Source organism: Fringilla coelebs (genome assembly GCF_963513975.1).
Source record: "Fringilla coelebs genome assembly, chromosome: Z".
Lineage (NCBI taxonomy): Eukaryota > Metazoa > Chordata > Aves > Passeriformes > Fringillidae > Fringilla > Fringilla coelebs.
In genome coordinates, this window is record NC_140031.1 from 72570572 (window position 1) to 72585803 (window position 15232).

The window sequence follows — 15232 nt, forward strand, 5'->3', positions numbered from 1 at the left end:
CTACATTGTTCATCAGGAAAGTACTCAAAAATCCTGAGCACTCTGTTAATTTGTGGGAAAAAACATATTCTGGGGGCTTTCATTCCATTATAAGATTGATTCAGCATTATGCCTACAAAAGCAGAAGAGAAGAAAACACACATGACACTACCTTAGAGGACTAACTAGAAATAGAGAAGCTGTGGAAAGAAAGGAGAATAAAAGCTGACAAAAAAACCCCAGCTTTTGTCCTCATTCCTGCGCTATAAGATGCAGCTGAAAAATGTGTAGATAATAAAAATATAAGAATTAGGAATTATACCAACACACCACACTACTCATTCTCACAGTATTGGCTAACTGCTTGAAGTGTAAAATTTCACAACCACAGGGGAGCTCCCATTCAAGGAATTCCCAGTTCAGCAGGAAAGGTGCAGATTTCTGACTGTGTCAGTTCATCAGTGTCTCTACAGAAGGCCCCACTTCTGCTTATTACACTGCTCAGGGAACAACCTCAGGCAGGGATGTTTCAGGGAAGTGACATTTAAGTAGCAAGATTACATCACTGTTATGCACATAAAGAAGATGTGATTTACCACTGTGTTTTTGCAGATTTAGATGCAGCATAAATACCAATACCAATGCAGTGGCACATGCTTGCTGTGATTGATTACTAAGGGAAAATGGAAAAGAATATTTCATAATTCTACAGGAGTCCTAAGGCATGCGAAACAGGAGCTGGAGTACATTTCTGACCCCCAAGATAGGCTTTTTGCCAAAGAAAAAGTTGGTGTTTCAGAGCAGAGCATTCTATTTTTCTCCTTAATGGGATTTCCTAAACAGTTTATAAAAAAAACAGAAAAAGCACCCAAAACTTAACCAACCCCAAACATCATCAAATGTGTCAGAGGATTCTTGAATTATTATTCAGTGTATTTTTCTGGTCTCATTGTGCCACCATTATGCCCTTGTCACATAACTTCCAGATTAACATAGTTAAAATTAAACATTGATAATACTTGACAATAAACCCCACAATGGGAAACTTCTCCTTTCTTGTTGGTTTGGTTTGTTTTGGTTTGGTTTTGGTTTTGATTTTGGTTTTGGTTTTGGTTTTGGTTTTGGTTTTGGTTTTGGTTTTGGTTTTGGATTTGGATTTGGTTTTGGATTTGGATTTGGATTTGGTTCATACCAGCAGAGATTTGTAACCAAACATTTGAGTGCACAGAGATTCGGCCATGCAACTCTTTGCAAAAAACTAATGGGTAAAGGTGATGAAGAGTCTTATGGGAATTATCTCCAATCTTCTTCTGTTTTTTTTCCAAATCAGCATAAAACCACAAAGTGTGCAATTGTTTGGAAAAGGAATCATAATGGGAAAAGCAGATGAGCTACCAAGTTTTTCTGACAATTTTGAGCTTTTGTCTTAAAATTAATGTTTCCCTAAAAAAACCAGCAGCTAGCCTGTGATACAGCATTAAAAAAGTCAAGATATGAAATAACAATTTATGTTTATAAAAATATAAATCAGTAACATTTGTAAAAAAAAAAGACTCTTGAAAATAATTTTCTTTATTTGTAACTTTTTTTATTTTCCTAATGATATCTACAACTATTCTAATAGGAATACCAAGAAGCCATTTAAAACATATTTGTGTATTGGGAGTGGTATTGTTAGCAGGAATCTTTCAGTAGTGTCAGTGTTTCATCCCTGTTGTTTATGAATGCATTTTGTTCTTTAGCTTTTCTTTCATAAGTTCTCTCTTCAGAAAACTCTTTTTTTCTTCATTCTCCTTCATATAAGTGAACTTTGAGGTTTTATCCTAAAATTTTTCAAAACTTCCAATCAATTTTGTGTAGTTACAAAAATGATTTTTGAATTGAGTGAAAATGTCAAGCAAGCCCACTGATCAAAATGTGTGCATAAAATAAATAATTGAATATTTATTTAAATAATTGTATGAACAATAGCTATAGCAAATAAGACACTTTACTTAGTATAATCTGTTAATATAGGATAGTATATTTATTCACTATTGTTAAAAAAATTTCAGTTTTTAATCTACAATAACGTGGTTTATGTTTGTCAACCACAGAAATTGAAAGCTACTGAGGAAACAGAATTTTTACTAAAAACTTAATTAAAAAGAAATAAAGCACAGAATGTTAAAAATAAATGCACAAGTCTGATTTCTTTAAATATCAATCACAATTATTTTCCACTTAAATATCCTCACACATGTTGGCAAACAAGACATATTTTCAAGATTTTCCTCTTTAGGCTTCTGAAATTTAAAACTGAAAGGAAATTTTTGAATGAAGATTTATGTCATTTATGTTTTGGTTTTTTAAAATCCATATTTCAAAACTAAAAATTGTGCTAAGCCCGAAACCTTTAGCAGGCTGACAGAAGTGTGAAACCCACCCTGCTGGTTCCTCAGCAGCTTTCCATTTCTGTGGCTGAGGAAGTAATCTGAGCTGCCACTGGACATAAAACTCAGAGAAAACTTACCCATGTATTCAGTAGAGTTAAAATGAAGCTGAAATGAAGGATTTGTCCAGGGGCCCACACCACAACGTTTTGCACTACCAGAAACACTCTCAGTGGTCACTAACTTGTGGCCTCTCTGGCTCTGCCAGGATTTTTGGTACAAGAGCAGCAAACCAGGGGCTGATTGTCCTGATCCTTTCAGCTTTGTGCCAAAATTCATTCAGTTGCAGTCACTGAGGAAGGCACGTGGCAGAAGAAATAAAGACACAGAAGGCTGAAGTGGCACATCCACAGGTGCGAAACCACCACTGAGCAGGGAGAGTGGAGCCAGCACGTCCTCGCCCGCCAGCCACTCTTTAGACATCACAATAATTCTCCCTACCAATGTAGCTAATTTCAGAGGCGAGAGATTAGATGAAACACACCAGTGATCTGCCAGCCTCGTTTCTACATGGAGTTTAACATCCTTGGCCTCTCCTGAGTTCAGCCAATATGAAAATGTACAAGGCAGCTTGGAGCATGGGGGAACAGCGAGGCGAGCTTTTGCCTCTCCCATATTTCAAACACACCATTAGAGGTTTAATGACTGACATAATTATGATACAGTGCTTGTGAGATTCCAGGTCATTAACCTCCTCTGCCATGTGTAAAATGGAATAACTCTGTGGTAACTACTGGAAGAACTATACACAGAAATAATTAATACTTATTAGAGGAGTCACTCTGAAAATACGCAGACATCAGCAGGTGCTGAGGCTGGCTCAGACTGAGCAAGACCCTGCTGCCTTCACAGGAGGGTGGGATGTCCCACCCTGCAGAAGTTGAGTGTTTTAGGACTGGGATCTCTGTAGGATCCTCAGGGGTATCTGCAAGTCCTAGGTGGACACCTACATTTAGTCTCGTGCCACTTCCAGAGACTCTGAGGTTTCTCTGCCTCTGGTTGCTTGGTCATGTTGTAAGCTGATAGTCAAAACCAGCCTCTTCTTGCAAAGATGTGATTAAAAAAAAAAAACCAAAAAACATTTATCTGGCCCAAACTCTATCAAAAATGTTATTTTACTGACCAAAAGGTCTGTTTTCATCATTGTATTGATGGCACTGAAAGAGGAACTTGATGATTGAATTCCCTTACCTGTGACAACCAGAGAGCTCTGGGACAAGGCCTGGGTCTCTGGCACTGCCTCACATTCCACAGCAGCTGGAAATGGATAGATTTAACAGAGAAAAAGCCAAGGAGACATAAGCACATGTTCTTTATTTAAATTCTCTCTCACCCAGGCTACACAAGTAACTGAAAAAAACACAAGGGCAAATAGAAAAATTCCCGTGCGCTTCCTGGTTTTTCAGGACACCAATCTCAGGACACTACGTGTTCTGCCAGCAGCTCCCAGCGACCACAGACATTTCATCTGGCTGAAGGACGGCTCAGTGACTTTAGGCTGGATGTTCCCGGCTGAATCCCTCTGTTTGCTCGGGAGAGCACTGTCCAGCTGGATCAGCGGGAAGTCGCTCCCGGCAGTCCCCCGGGAGCTCAGACCCGCTGTGCTCTGCCCTGCAGCACCCTCGCCTGGATGCAGGGTCAGCTCCTCGCTTTCCAGCAGCCCTTCCCCTCGACAGGAGCACAGCCAAAACAGAACAGCAGAGAAACACGGATTAGTTTGGCAAACCTGCCAGCCTTTTTAGACCTCTTGAAAGGAATGTCTCACAAATGTCAGGTGGAAGGAAGGCAGGACCTGTGCTGAGACCACCGGTCTCACCCCAGACAAAAAAGCTGCTACCCATTACTGTAGATCCTCATGAACTCCTAAAACCAGTTGCAATACATTACAGCTTACTTTTGTGAGCCTTAATTAAAATTTTAGTGAAAGGAATCAGTATTACTTGTGGCTTCAGAAGAAAGTAACAATTTCTGGAACTGCATATCTCCTTATGGATAATACAGGTGTATTACCACTTCAGCTGGGCTCAAGAGGCGATTTCCCAGTCATATCCTTGTATGACACACTCCTTCATTTCATGGAGCCCTCTCAGACCATGATGATGGGCTTTTTTTTCTGGAAAAGGCTTAACCAAACCCTGATATCCAGAGGGTCTCCTGAGATGCTTCACCTCCTGCAGCCTTTCAGCCCACAGTGCCAGCCTAGGGTTAATCTAAATAGAACACCCTGAGTCTGTGTGGTGTGAATGTCAGCCCTGAATGTTTTGTTGTGCAGAGGAGATCTGCTCCTCTTGCTCTACACTATGTGCTAATGTACATACACCCTTGTGTCACTTCTGTCAGCATAATTTTGGCTTGCCTAAGCCATATGCATAATTTCCCAAAACATAGATAATTGGAGAGTACTGCACTGCCTATAGAAAGTCAGCAAGTACAGATAAATTCCTGGTTATATTGCTTGTCAAGACTGGAACAGTGGTGTTACAATCAGGCCAAAATTCTACTGTCCAAAACTGCAGAAGGGCAATTCCAAAAGTTTTTGAGGCAGCTACCAACATCAAGCACAGCAGAGAAATGTTTCTGTACTCACTCCAGTGTTCCTCTGTTGGCCTTTTATTTCTCTTAGCCTTTTTAAAGAAAGGGGGTATTTCTTTGTTCTGTTTCATTTGGGTACATTCCTCATAGGGTAAACAGTCATTGGCTTGCTCTGCCTTTGCCAGAGGGGTGGGGAAGAGAATCAGAAGGGTAAAAGCATGAAAATCTCATGGGTTCAGATAAAAACCATCTAATAAATGAGGAGGGAATAAAACAGTAAACAGAAAAGGGATGCAAAGTCAGTCGCCCAGCCACCTCCCACCAGCAAACTGGGGTCCAGACAGTCTCCAAGTCTTCTTTGGGAAGAGTTCCTCTCCACCTCCTGCAGTTTTACCTCTGAGCACGGTCCTGGATGACACAGATACTGCTTTGGGTCACTTTGAGTCCCAGCTGTGCCAAATCCCATCCCTTTTCCAAACCCCACCTGCTCCCTGAGGGAGCACAGAGAACCAAAGGAGATGCAGGTGCTGTGCAAACACTGTTCAGCAGTAATAAATCACCTGTGTGTTGTCCAGTCCCTTTTGGTCCCAGGTCTGGAACACAGCCCCATGTGTGTGGTCAGAAAGGAAATCTCCACCTCAGTGCAGTGCAGGAGCATTGCTTTTTTTCTTTTATTTAACAGTCAGGGATGTCACAGATGTTCTGAATGGTGTTTTGTAAATTTTTCTCAGAACTGTAATGCTTCAGAGAGATGTCCCTCTGCACCTTTGGCTCACCTTTCCTCCCTTTGGCTCAGCCATACACAGACAGATTGCCTCGGTCAGTATGGGAAGTCACTCTGAGAGTTAGCTGACCCCAGGAGTTTCTGGTCACCTGAACTTTCAAGGAAATTCAAAATAAGGTGACAGTAATCACCTGGGGAAGCTAGAGGCTATTTTGAGGGTAGAAGACAGCAGAACAGTTCTGGAAGCATTTTACCATGTCATGAGTCAAAGCTGAACACTGTGTTGAACATGGGAATCTGTCAGTAAGAGTAAGGGAAGGCACCAGATGTAAAAGGACTTTTTTATAAAAGATACATGAGATTATCTGTCGTGTTGATGTTAAAATTAGAGCTGGTCTTTAACATTTCATAGAGGACAAAGACATGCATGCTTTTGTAACCAAACTCCTGCCATTGCAGGGTAAGGAGAGTCTGGTTCTGACAGGGGAACATCCCTTTAAGGTTGCACTTAATCATTGTCATAGGTGTTCCTGTCATTCGAGATAGCACCAAGCTTTAACTCTTTTTTTTACCTTCTCTTCTCTTCATTTTCATGACCTGCATACAGAGAATTAGACCATTTGTGTTAGGGCTAGCCAGTCAGAAAAGAAGTTCAAGGCTGAAACTACACACTCACACAAGATCTAGTCTTCTAAATCCTACAAAACATCTGCACAAAACTTGTGAAATCTGCCTTTCTAAATCCTAAGTTATGGAATGTCATGTTTGATTTAACTGGAGATCTCAGTAGCCAGACACTGTGGCAGCTATGTAGAGTCCCTTTCTCATAAAACTGAGGGTGAATCTGCTTGTCCCTCTTAATTGTACATGGGTCCAGTTAAACCTCAGTTTAATTCAAAGCCTGCTGGCAGGCTGTAAGAAGTGCCAGTAGCACAAATAAAGCATAAAGCAGCAACAAGAGGGTTGTGTGAGTCATGATTAAGCAGATCTGATTGCCTGGCAGGAAGATAAAAGAAAAAAGAGGAGGGGAAATGTACAACATCCATTATCTTCCCCATCTGTTCTGCGAAGAACACTGAAGTTCTCTCCCACAAAAATTTTCCAAGGCAAAGCTTTTTTTTAACCAGATCTCACCAATACTTAGAGTAAAAAAAAAAAGGTCTTCTGAAAATGTTATTTCTAACCCACTGTGCATCTTAAAAGGTCAATGGTCAGCATGATTTTTTTGCTGCTCTTATGCTTTCCTGGGTTGTAGAAAGCCTGAGTGCATTGTGTTCAGTGTCATCACAAAAGGAAGCTACAGTCTGATCAAAATAAATAGCTTCTCAGAATAAGTTAGCTGTGTAATTTGAGCTTCTTAGTCTACACTATAGCTGGAAACTGCTGGCAACAAATAAAATTCCTTTCTAATGGATAATGCTGGTCTACTTTCCAGAGCATAATACAGCTGTTGTCTTGGCAGACTGTTAATTCACACCACAATGCACAGATGCACCCTAATGTAAATAGAATGCAGTCACAGATAAGTGCCTGGTGAAAACTTGAAATTTTATCCTAAAACGTTGTGTTCTGCTGAAAGACCACCTTTGTTTCATGACTGGTTTGCATGTGTGATTCAGATTCAGGACTGAAGTGGTTGCATGTAAAGCCACACACCCATGGGAAAGTGGAGCTACTGTCAATACCAGGATGTGGTCAAAGCCTTCCATCTGTTCCAGGGGATGTAGAACTGAGTTCTGACAAAGATGTTTTTGCACCTTTTAAAACCCTTTGCTAATTCAGGGTTGGGTTGTTGCTTTTGTTTTTGCCAAGAAAACTGTAGTTTAAAATCTTAAAGCTCTGAAATCAAATAAATATTTAAATAAACTGAGTTATTCTAAATTACATCAATTTCAGTTTTAAAAATAATGTAAAATTTCTAAAGTACGATGAGCCAGTTGAATTAAAATTGAATAATGTGTGCTCAGATTTTTATTGCAAAGCTGTAAATGAGCTTCTTTATGTGTCTCCTTGCATTTCCTTCTCTTTCCAAAGGTTCATGGCAAAAAGATGTAATGCACCTAACGATAAATACAACCCAAGTGTCAACCAGGGAGGTGTTCCCAGCGTCTCTTTCTCTCTATACTAATTAGGAAGCACAAGAAATATAAGCAGAGTGATTTAAAAGCAAACAGAGACACCAGTGGAGAGCAGATACAGGAGCTATCACCACAAACCTGCGCTGATGGATATTAACGCAGTAAACTCAGCGCAGCACTAAACCAACCCTGACCTCCTGTTGCTGCAGAGCGGGAGCTGTGCTGCATCGCTGGGGCTTGCAGAGTCTTTTTAGAAAGGCTGCTGGCATCGCCAGCCGGTTTCCTGCAGGATTCGGGCAGGGAGAAGCCCCGCGGTGGCCGGCCCGGGGACCGGCGGGGGCGGCGGGCGGTGACCGACGGAGCGGGGCCGGGCTGTCCTTGCCACGCTCCGGGGACCTGGCTGAAACCTGCTTTCCTCTCCCGACCTGGGCTGCCCTTGGGCGGGACAGACGATCCCTCAGGCTGCGCTTTTCCCAGCTGCGTGCGGAGATCATCAGCGCGGCAGGAAAGGGAGCGCAGGGGCTGCCCCGGCTCATCAGGCGGGCTCGGATCATGATGCGCCTCGGCGCGTCCCGCATCGCAGCCCGGGCACAGCCCCTTCCAGAGACTTTGGGGGAAGGTGACAGAGGCACCGTGTTGGAATGCTGTGGAGTGAAGGTTGCAGAAGGAAAATGTGGCTGGCGTGTCAGCTTCCTCCCTCCAACCAGAAAAATAAAGAATTTATTTTGTTTAGGGTCACAGCTGCTGAGGCAGAAGGGAGTGAAGCTAAAATCCAGTGTTCGTGATCAGTACCAGAGGGTAGAGGCAGGGAAGGGTGTTCTCTTTCTCTGTTGTAACTATTGCTGGTTCCAGTTGTATGAAATTACAACAACAACAACGTCCTCATGAGGGCAAACACAGCAACAAATATTCACAGCACCATGTTCTAAAGCCAGGGTTTAAAACTAATGGGAATCCAAACTCCTGCTTTCCGGTGTAAACCTACAGTTTTCCAAGCAGACAGCATTTGTGCCATTTGACTCAGCCTTCTTCAGGAGCTAAAAGTTGAATACCCAGCAAGGGATCCATCCACAATTTTGGCCTTTAAAGACATGACCCTCCAGATTGTGCCTTTCGTAGGCACCCGTGGCTAGGAGGCCAGCAAAGTGGTTTCTTACAGTGGATAGAAAGAAGCAACTGAACTTCAGAAGAAAACAGTTATTTTAATTAAAACTACACATGTAAATCTCTTACCTGAACTGAAAGTTTGGTCCAATCTAGAGAAAAGGAAAACCAGTATTTAACACTAATCAGAATGGGTGTGATCCATGATTCATGTCCCAGAGAAGATGACAGCAATGCAAATAAGCTTTAAAACCAGCATTTAGCAAGATTCCTAGCAAGCACAATTTTGCAGTTCCTCCCAGCATTTGCAGTGCACATAAAAGCCAGGCTGGAGGAGGGAAACTGACCCCAGGATTCTGGAGAATTTGGAAGTGGGCATGTGGATCTTGCCACTGATGGGGTCCCACAAGAGGTGTGGGTGAGGGATAGACCAGCTGAGTCTCCTCCTGGGAGCCCCTCCAAAAATCCAGTGAATTCCTCAGAATCCTTGCCTACCCTCTTCAAGCCCCATCTACTGTCTCCAGGGAAACAAACCCAAATCTGTCTGGTTTTTTTTGCAAAATTAATGAGAGAAGTCCCAGCTGAGGATTCTGGAGAAGTCTAAGCCCAGCTCCTGGACCAAAAATAATAAAAAAAAAAAAATACAAACAACTTTAAAGAGCTTGAAAAAACCCATCTGGAACTGGGAAAATTAGGTTTCTTAAAATACAAGCAAATTAAGGGATTTTCCTTTAGAAAAATAAGAAGAGAAAAGGAGAGCAATAATAAAGAATTTTCCTGAAAAAAATACTTTTAAATTGCCAGGTAAATAAGGAACAAGGTTTTTTTCCTTAAAGTAGAGAGAATAAAAGGTTTTTTCCCTTAAAAAAATCCCTAAAACCAAAGATAGTAACTTCTTTTTAGAAGAAAAAAAGAAACATCACTAAAAATGTTGGTGGCTTAAACAGGTTTTTTTCCCTCCAAAAAGTAGAATTACTGCATATAAGGACTTCTTCTTTCTTCCAGGAAAGAAAGGCCAAAGTACATGATAAAGATTTTTCTTAGCCTCACAATAACAAAAAAGAGTCCTCAAAATCCCAAATAAACAGGGATAATCTATTTTCTTCCCGATGATAGAAAAAAAAAGAGATAAAGGATCTATAATTAAAAATAATTTTTAATGGACTTTTTTGTTTAAAAAAAAATGAAATCAGGGGATGAAAGTTGAAAGGGGCAAGAACTTTACATAGAGTGAGGAAGGATCCAGACGTGTCTCCAGAACCCCAAAATTATTCAAAAAAAGTCTTAACTGTGCTTGAAAAGAGACATCTGGAGGAGCCCAAAATCCCCAACACGTGATAAATTCCTGACCATGTGATTAAATTCCCTTTCTAAAGAATCCTGGGAGAGCTCAGAGACATTGGAGGGGTGGATAGCTGGCAAATTACATGTTCAGTATTTTTTGTTTTGATAAAAAAAGGAGCAGGACGAGGTGAAATCCACCATTTGAGGGTGTTTGAGCTCATTTTCAGGCTGCAGTTCTTCAGTTCATTGAAATCCAGGTGAGGGAATTTTTATTCTGGTGGGATTCTGGTCATTCCTTGGAATATTGTCTCTTTAAAGTCCTGGTTTTTCATGCATTTAAGGAAGATTTGTGTCTTTAAATCACTTAAAAATGCATTAAAAATGCATTAAAAATACAAATAATCCTCATTTTATTCGGAAAAAAAGGCAAAAAATCCTGAGGTTGGGCACAGAAGGGGAAAATTTTTCTCATTTACACAAATAGCAAAAACTGGAGATTCAATTAAATAAAAATTAAATTAAAATCAAATAAATAGAGGATAAATAAAAATAGCATTCATCTAAGAACTCCATTAAATAAAAAGGAAATGCATTTAGAATTAAAAATTGAAATTAAATTAAATAATGTTCACTTATATAAAATCTTGTATTAACATTTAATCATAGTAAATTTAAAATTAAATTTTAAAATGTCCTGAATTAAATTAAATTACTACTAAAAGTGTACTATAATTAAATCAAAAAGCCAGCTTTTTAAATACTTAAATTCTTTTTTAAAATTGTTAATATACCACACATACACAAAGCCCTCCACACAAAATTCCTGGACAAAGTGTGTGTTTGGTGTTTTAATATGAATTTTTTTTGCCGCTGGAACTTCATTTTACTGCATCATCTCTTTTGGGGAGGGTTGTTGGTTTGCCTGTTTGGATGTATTCATAGTTTTCTTTTTAAGTTTTCCAGGGTTTTTTGCAGTTATTTTAGGGTCGAGGATGTCACCCTCTAGTATTTTCTTCCTCCTGATTTTAGGTAAACATTTTTTTCTGAAAAGTATTGTCATTTTCATCCCTGCTGGAAAAATGGTTGATCAACTCATTTTCCCTCCTATTTCTTCTCCAGGTTCCACGGTGGACACCAAAACCTCATCTGAAAAAGGTGAATTTTGGGGGCTTTGCCCTAAAATACATTTCCACCTAAATCAGATTTTCTCCCACCCATATCATGCCATTTTCCTGCTACTCTCCCAAAATCCATGTGTTCCCCATGTAATTCCATTGGGGTCATTCCCTTTCACCCCAGTGTCACCATGAAAACCCAGGAGAAGAGATATCCATTTTTAGGTAACCATGGGAACCATGGGAACCCCAAATTTGGTGGGTTACACCCCAAAATCCACATAACTGTGTGGGAATTCAGGGGCAGATCCCAAATCCTGATTTTCCCAAATCCTGATTTTCCCACAGGATCCCTGCTCTATCCCTATGGACCGCCCCAGGGGGATAAAACCAACCCCAAACTCGATGATGGGACATCCGAGGCGATCGCCCTCTCCGTTCCCTTCACCTTCTATGGCAAAACCTACCAAACTGTGTTTGTAGGTCACCCCAAATTCCATGTTTTGGGGAATTTCCTCCATTTTTCCAAATTTCCCCTCCATTTCTACTTAACTTTTCACTATGTCTGTGTGTGTGTGTGTGTGTGTGTGTGTGTGTGTGTGTGTGTGTGTCCCCAAAATCATCCCTTCTTGAAATCATAGTGGGTTTTATCCTTGGACACTGAAACATCTTGAGATGGGTGGGGGATCTTGAGGGGGCTGGTGGTTTTTGGGGATTTTGAGAGGCTTGGCAGGTTCTGAGGATGGTGGGTGATGGTGTGGTCCTTCATGGTCATATGTCTGGGGGGTCTTGGGGCAGTTGGTTGGTTTTGGGTGGTCCCCCATGGGGTGGATCTTGGGGTGCATAGGTGGGCTTTGTGGGATAAGTGGGTGGTGGATTTTGTGAGGGTCCTTTATGGGTGGGTCTCGGGGGGATTGGTGGGTGTTGTGGGGTCCTGTGGGTGGTGGGCCTTGGGAGGTTGATGGATCTTGAGGGTTTCTTTCATTGCTGGGGGTTCCTATGGTTGGTGGGTCCTGGGGGAGTCCTGTGGGCGGTGAATCTTGGGGTGTTGATAGGTGTTGGGGTTCCCTGTGGGTGGTGGTTCTGGGCATGCTTGTAGGGTCCACCTTGAAGACCCCACAACCCAAGTCAAGGTGTTGCACCCACCTGCTCCTGGCGTCACCTCCAGGTGAACAACAACGGGGTAATCTCCTTTGACGAGCCCGTCAGACAGTACACCCCCGACCCCTTCCCGCTGGCGGACGGGCGCCCTTTCGTGACTCCTTTCTGGGCAGATGTGGACAACGTGCTGGGCGGGGACATCTTCTACCGCCAGAGCACCGACCCGGCGCTGCTGGAGGACATCAGCCAGCACCTGACCCAGTACTTCCCCGACAGCCCCTTCACCGCCACCTGGGCCTTGGTGGCCACCTGGGACCATGTGGCCTACTATGGCTCCACCTCTGAGAAGGTGAGGCCCACGGGCATGGAGGTTGGCTCTTGTTGACCCTCTTGGTGGCCTTGCTGGCCGACCTATCTTTGACCTCCAGAACTCATCCCTGACCTTCATGACTCATTCTTACCTCTGTGACCTTTCTCCACAGGGGAACACCTTCCAGGCTGTGCTGACCACTGACTCCAAGATGTTCTACATCATCCTCAACTACGGGGACATCCAGTGGACCACAGGGGCAGCGAGTGACGGGGACGCGGAAACAGGACTCGGGGGGACCCCAGCACATGTAGGTGGGGAGGGTGGAGGAGGAGGGGGAGGCTGTCCCACTCTGTGTTCTGACCATTTCCTGGGGATGATGATGATGATGATGATGATGATGAAGGTCCAGGATTGGCCCACACCATTTTGGGAAAGGTCAAGTTGCCTTGTCCCATCTTCTGGAGAGGATGATGATGGAGGTCAGAGGCTGGCCCATCCCAAATATTGGATATGATAATGATGATAGCGATGATGATGATGATTGATGATGATGGTGATGATGATGATGATGGTGATGGTGGTGGTGAAGACAGGAGGTTGTCCACCCTTCTTCTGGAGATGATCATGATAGCAATGGCCATGGATTGGTACATGTAATTTCTGGGTGACACCAAGTATGTTCGCATCCTGAAATAATTTTAGGGGCCCACTACCCCTTTGGGTGGGGTCTGCCGACCTAGATTCCCCCCCCCTCCAATTTTCCAGGCGGGATTCAACAGCGGTGATGACACCAACTTCTACAACATTCCTGGATCCCAAACCGATGCCATCATCAACATCACCACCACCTCCAACGTCAAGGTCCCGGGACGCTGGGTCTTTAGGGTGGATGACTTCCAGGCCCCAGATGTGGATCCTCCCGAGATGAACAACAACTGCTGGCTGTAAGTTGGAGGAGAAAATTGGGAACTTCGAGGAAAAGTGGGAATCTGGGGGGTAAATTCAGGAATGAGGGGGGGAAAGTGGGGATGTGGGGCAATAATTTGTGACTGTTTGAAGGTCACTATGAATTTAGGGGGAGACAGGATTTGTTGGGGAAAATTAGGAATCTAATTTTCTAAAATTCTAAAATTAGGAGTCTAACTGGGGGAAATCGTGGGAATCTTGGTTGGAATATTGAGAATTTAGCGGCATTAGGAACCAGAGAAAATTGGGCATTTGGGGAACAATTGGAAGTTTGTTGGGGAAAGCTGAGAATTTTATGGGATAATTTGTGAGGAAAATTTGGATTTCTGAGGGGAATATTTTTGAGAGGTTTTGGGGATTTGGGTGGAAAGTGGCTCTTTCTCCCTGTCTGTTGATATCTCCTCTAGGTGAATTATAGGGGAGTGTGGCAGACGGACCTCACCACTCCCACTGTTATCACTGATGAAGTCACTGTGCAAGTCAAGATCATGCCAGCTTCTAGCAGAGCAATAAAATTTCAGCCAAGACATTGCAGTGTCCATGTCCTTATTGTCATGGCACCCACGGTGATGTCATCACACTTATGTCACCATTACCCTCACTGTTCCCACAGTTCCAGGGGATCTGAGGTGTTTTGGGGTAAAATGTGACAGAATTCATCCAATTTTGCCTTATTGGGTGGTAATTTCTGGGGTCTTGTGCAATATGAAGTCCCACGGCATCCATGTGCACAGGAGACACAACCCACAAGAAACAGCTTGGCACACACCCCCAAAATGCTGCACCGACAACACACTTGGGTATCACATGACACACAAAACATACAAAACACAACTTTACCCCTCCCCACCCTTGACTCCTACTCACAGAACCACGGGAACATTAAGGCTGGAAGAGAACTCCAAGAACCTCAAATCCAACCTTTGACTGGACACCCCATGTCAAGCAGACCGTGGCACTGAGTGCCGTGTCCAGACGTTTCTTGAACCCTCCACGGATGGTGGCTACAGCACCTCCCTGAGCAGACCATTCCAATGCCTGATCACCCTTCCTGTGAAGAAATTCCTCCTGATGTCCAGCCTGAACCTCCCCTGGCACAGCTTGAGACCATTTCCTTTTGTCCTGCTGCTGGTTGCCTGGGAGAAAAGATTCACTCCCACCTGGCAACAACCTCTCTTCCAGGTAATTGTAGAAAGTGATAAAGTCACCCCTTATCATCCTTTTCCCCAGGCTGACCCCCACTAAGCTCCCTCAGCTGCTCCTGATTTTCCAGACCCTTCCCCAGCACTGTTCCCTTCTCTGGACATCCTCCAGTCCTTCATTGTCTTTTTTGCCATGAGGGGCCCAAAACTGTCCCCAGGATTTGAGGTGTAGCCTCAGCGGTGCCCAGCACAGGGGACAGTCACTGCCCTGGTCCTGCTGCCACACCATGGCTGGCACAGCCCAGGTGCCATTGGCCTTCTTGGACACCTGGAGCACCTGGCGCAGGTTTTGATGCTGTCATGAGCACCCCCAGGGCCTTTTAAAATGAGCAGCTTCCCAACCACTGTGCCCCAACCTGGAACTGCAGAGGTTTTTGTGACCCAAGGGCAGGACCTGACACT

The 15232-nt window shown here is 43.3% G+C and overlaps 1 protein-coding gene across 2 annotated transcripts; it reads left to right on the forward strand.

The window, feature by feature from the left end:
• The first annotated feature begins 10267 nt into the window (after window positions 1–10267).
• On the forward strand, window positions 10268–14155 carry LOC311165397 (sushi, nidogen and EGF-like domain-containing protein 1). Of its 2 annotated transcripts, none has more exons than XM_084225325.1 (8): window positions 10268–10390; window positions 11089–11162; window positions 11253–11288; window positions 11597–11727; window positions 12417–12698; window positions 12832–12969; window positions 13428–13606; window positions 14036–14155. In XM_084225325.1, the coding sequence occupies exons 2-8, from the start codon at window positions 11126–11128 to the stop codon at window positions 14037–14039; spliced, it is 807 nt and encodes a 268-aa protein (XP_084081451.1). In that variant the 5' UTR covers window positions 10268–10390; window positions 11089–11125; the 3' UTR covers window positions 14040–14155. The 2 variants fall into 2 exon arrangements, with proteins under 2 accessions (XP_084081451.1, XP_084081452.1); XM_084225326.1 differs by having other exon boundaries at window positions 10333–10390; window positions 11109–11162.
• The last annotated feature ends 1077 nt before the right edge of the window (window positions 14156–15232 follow it).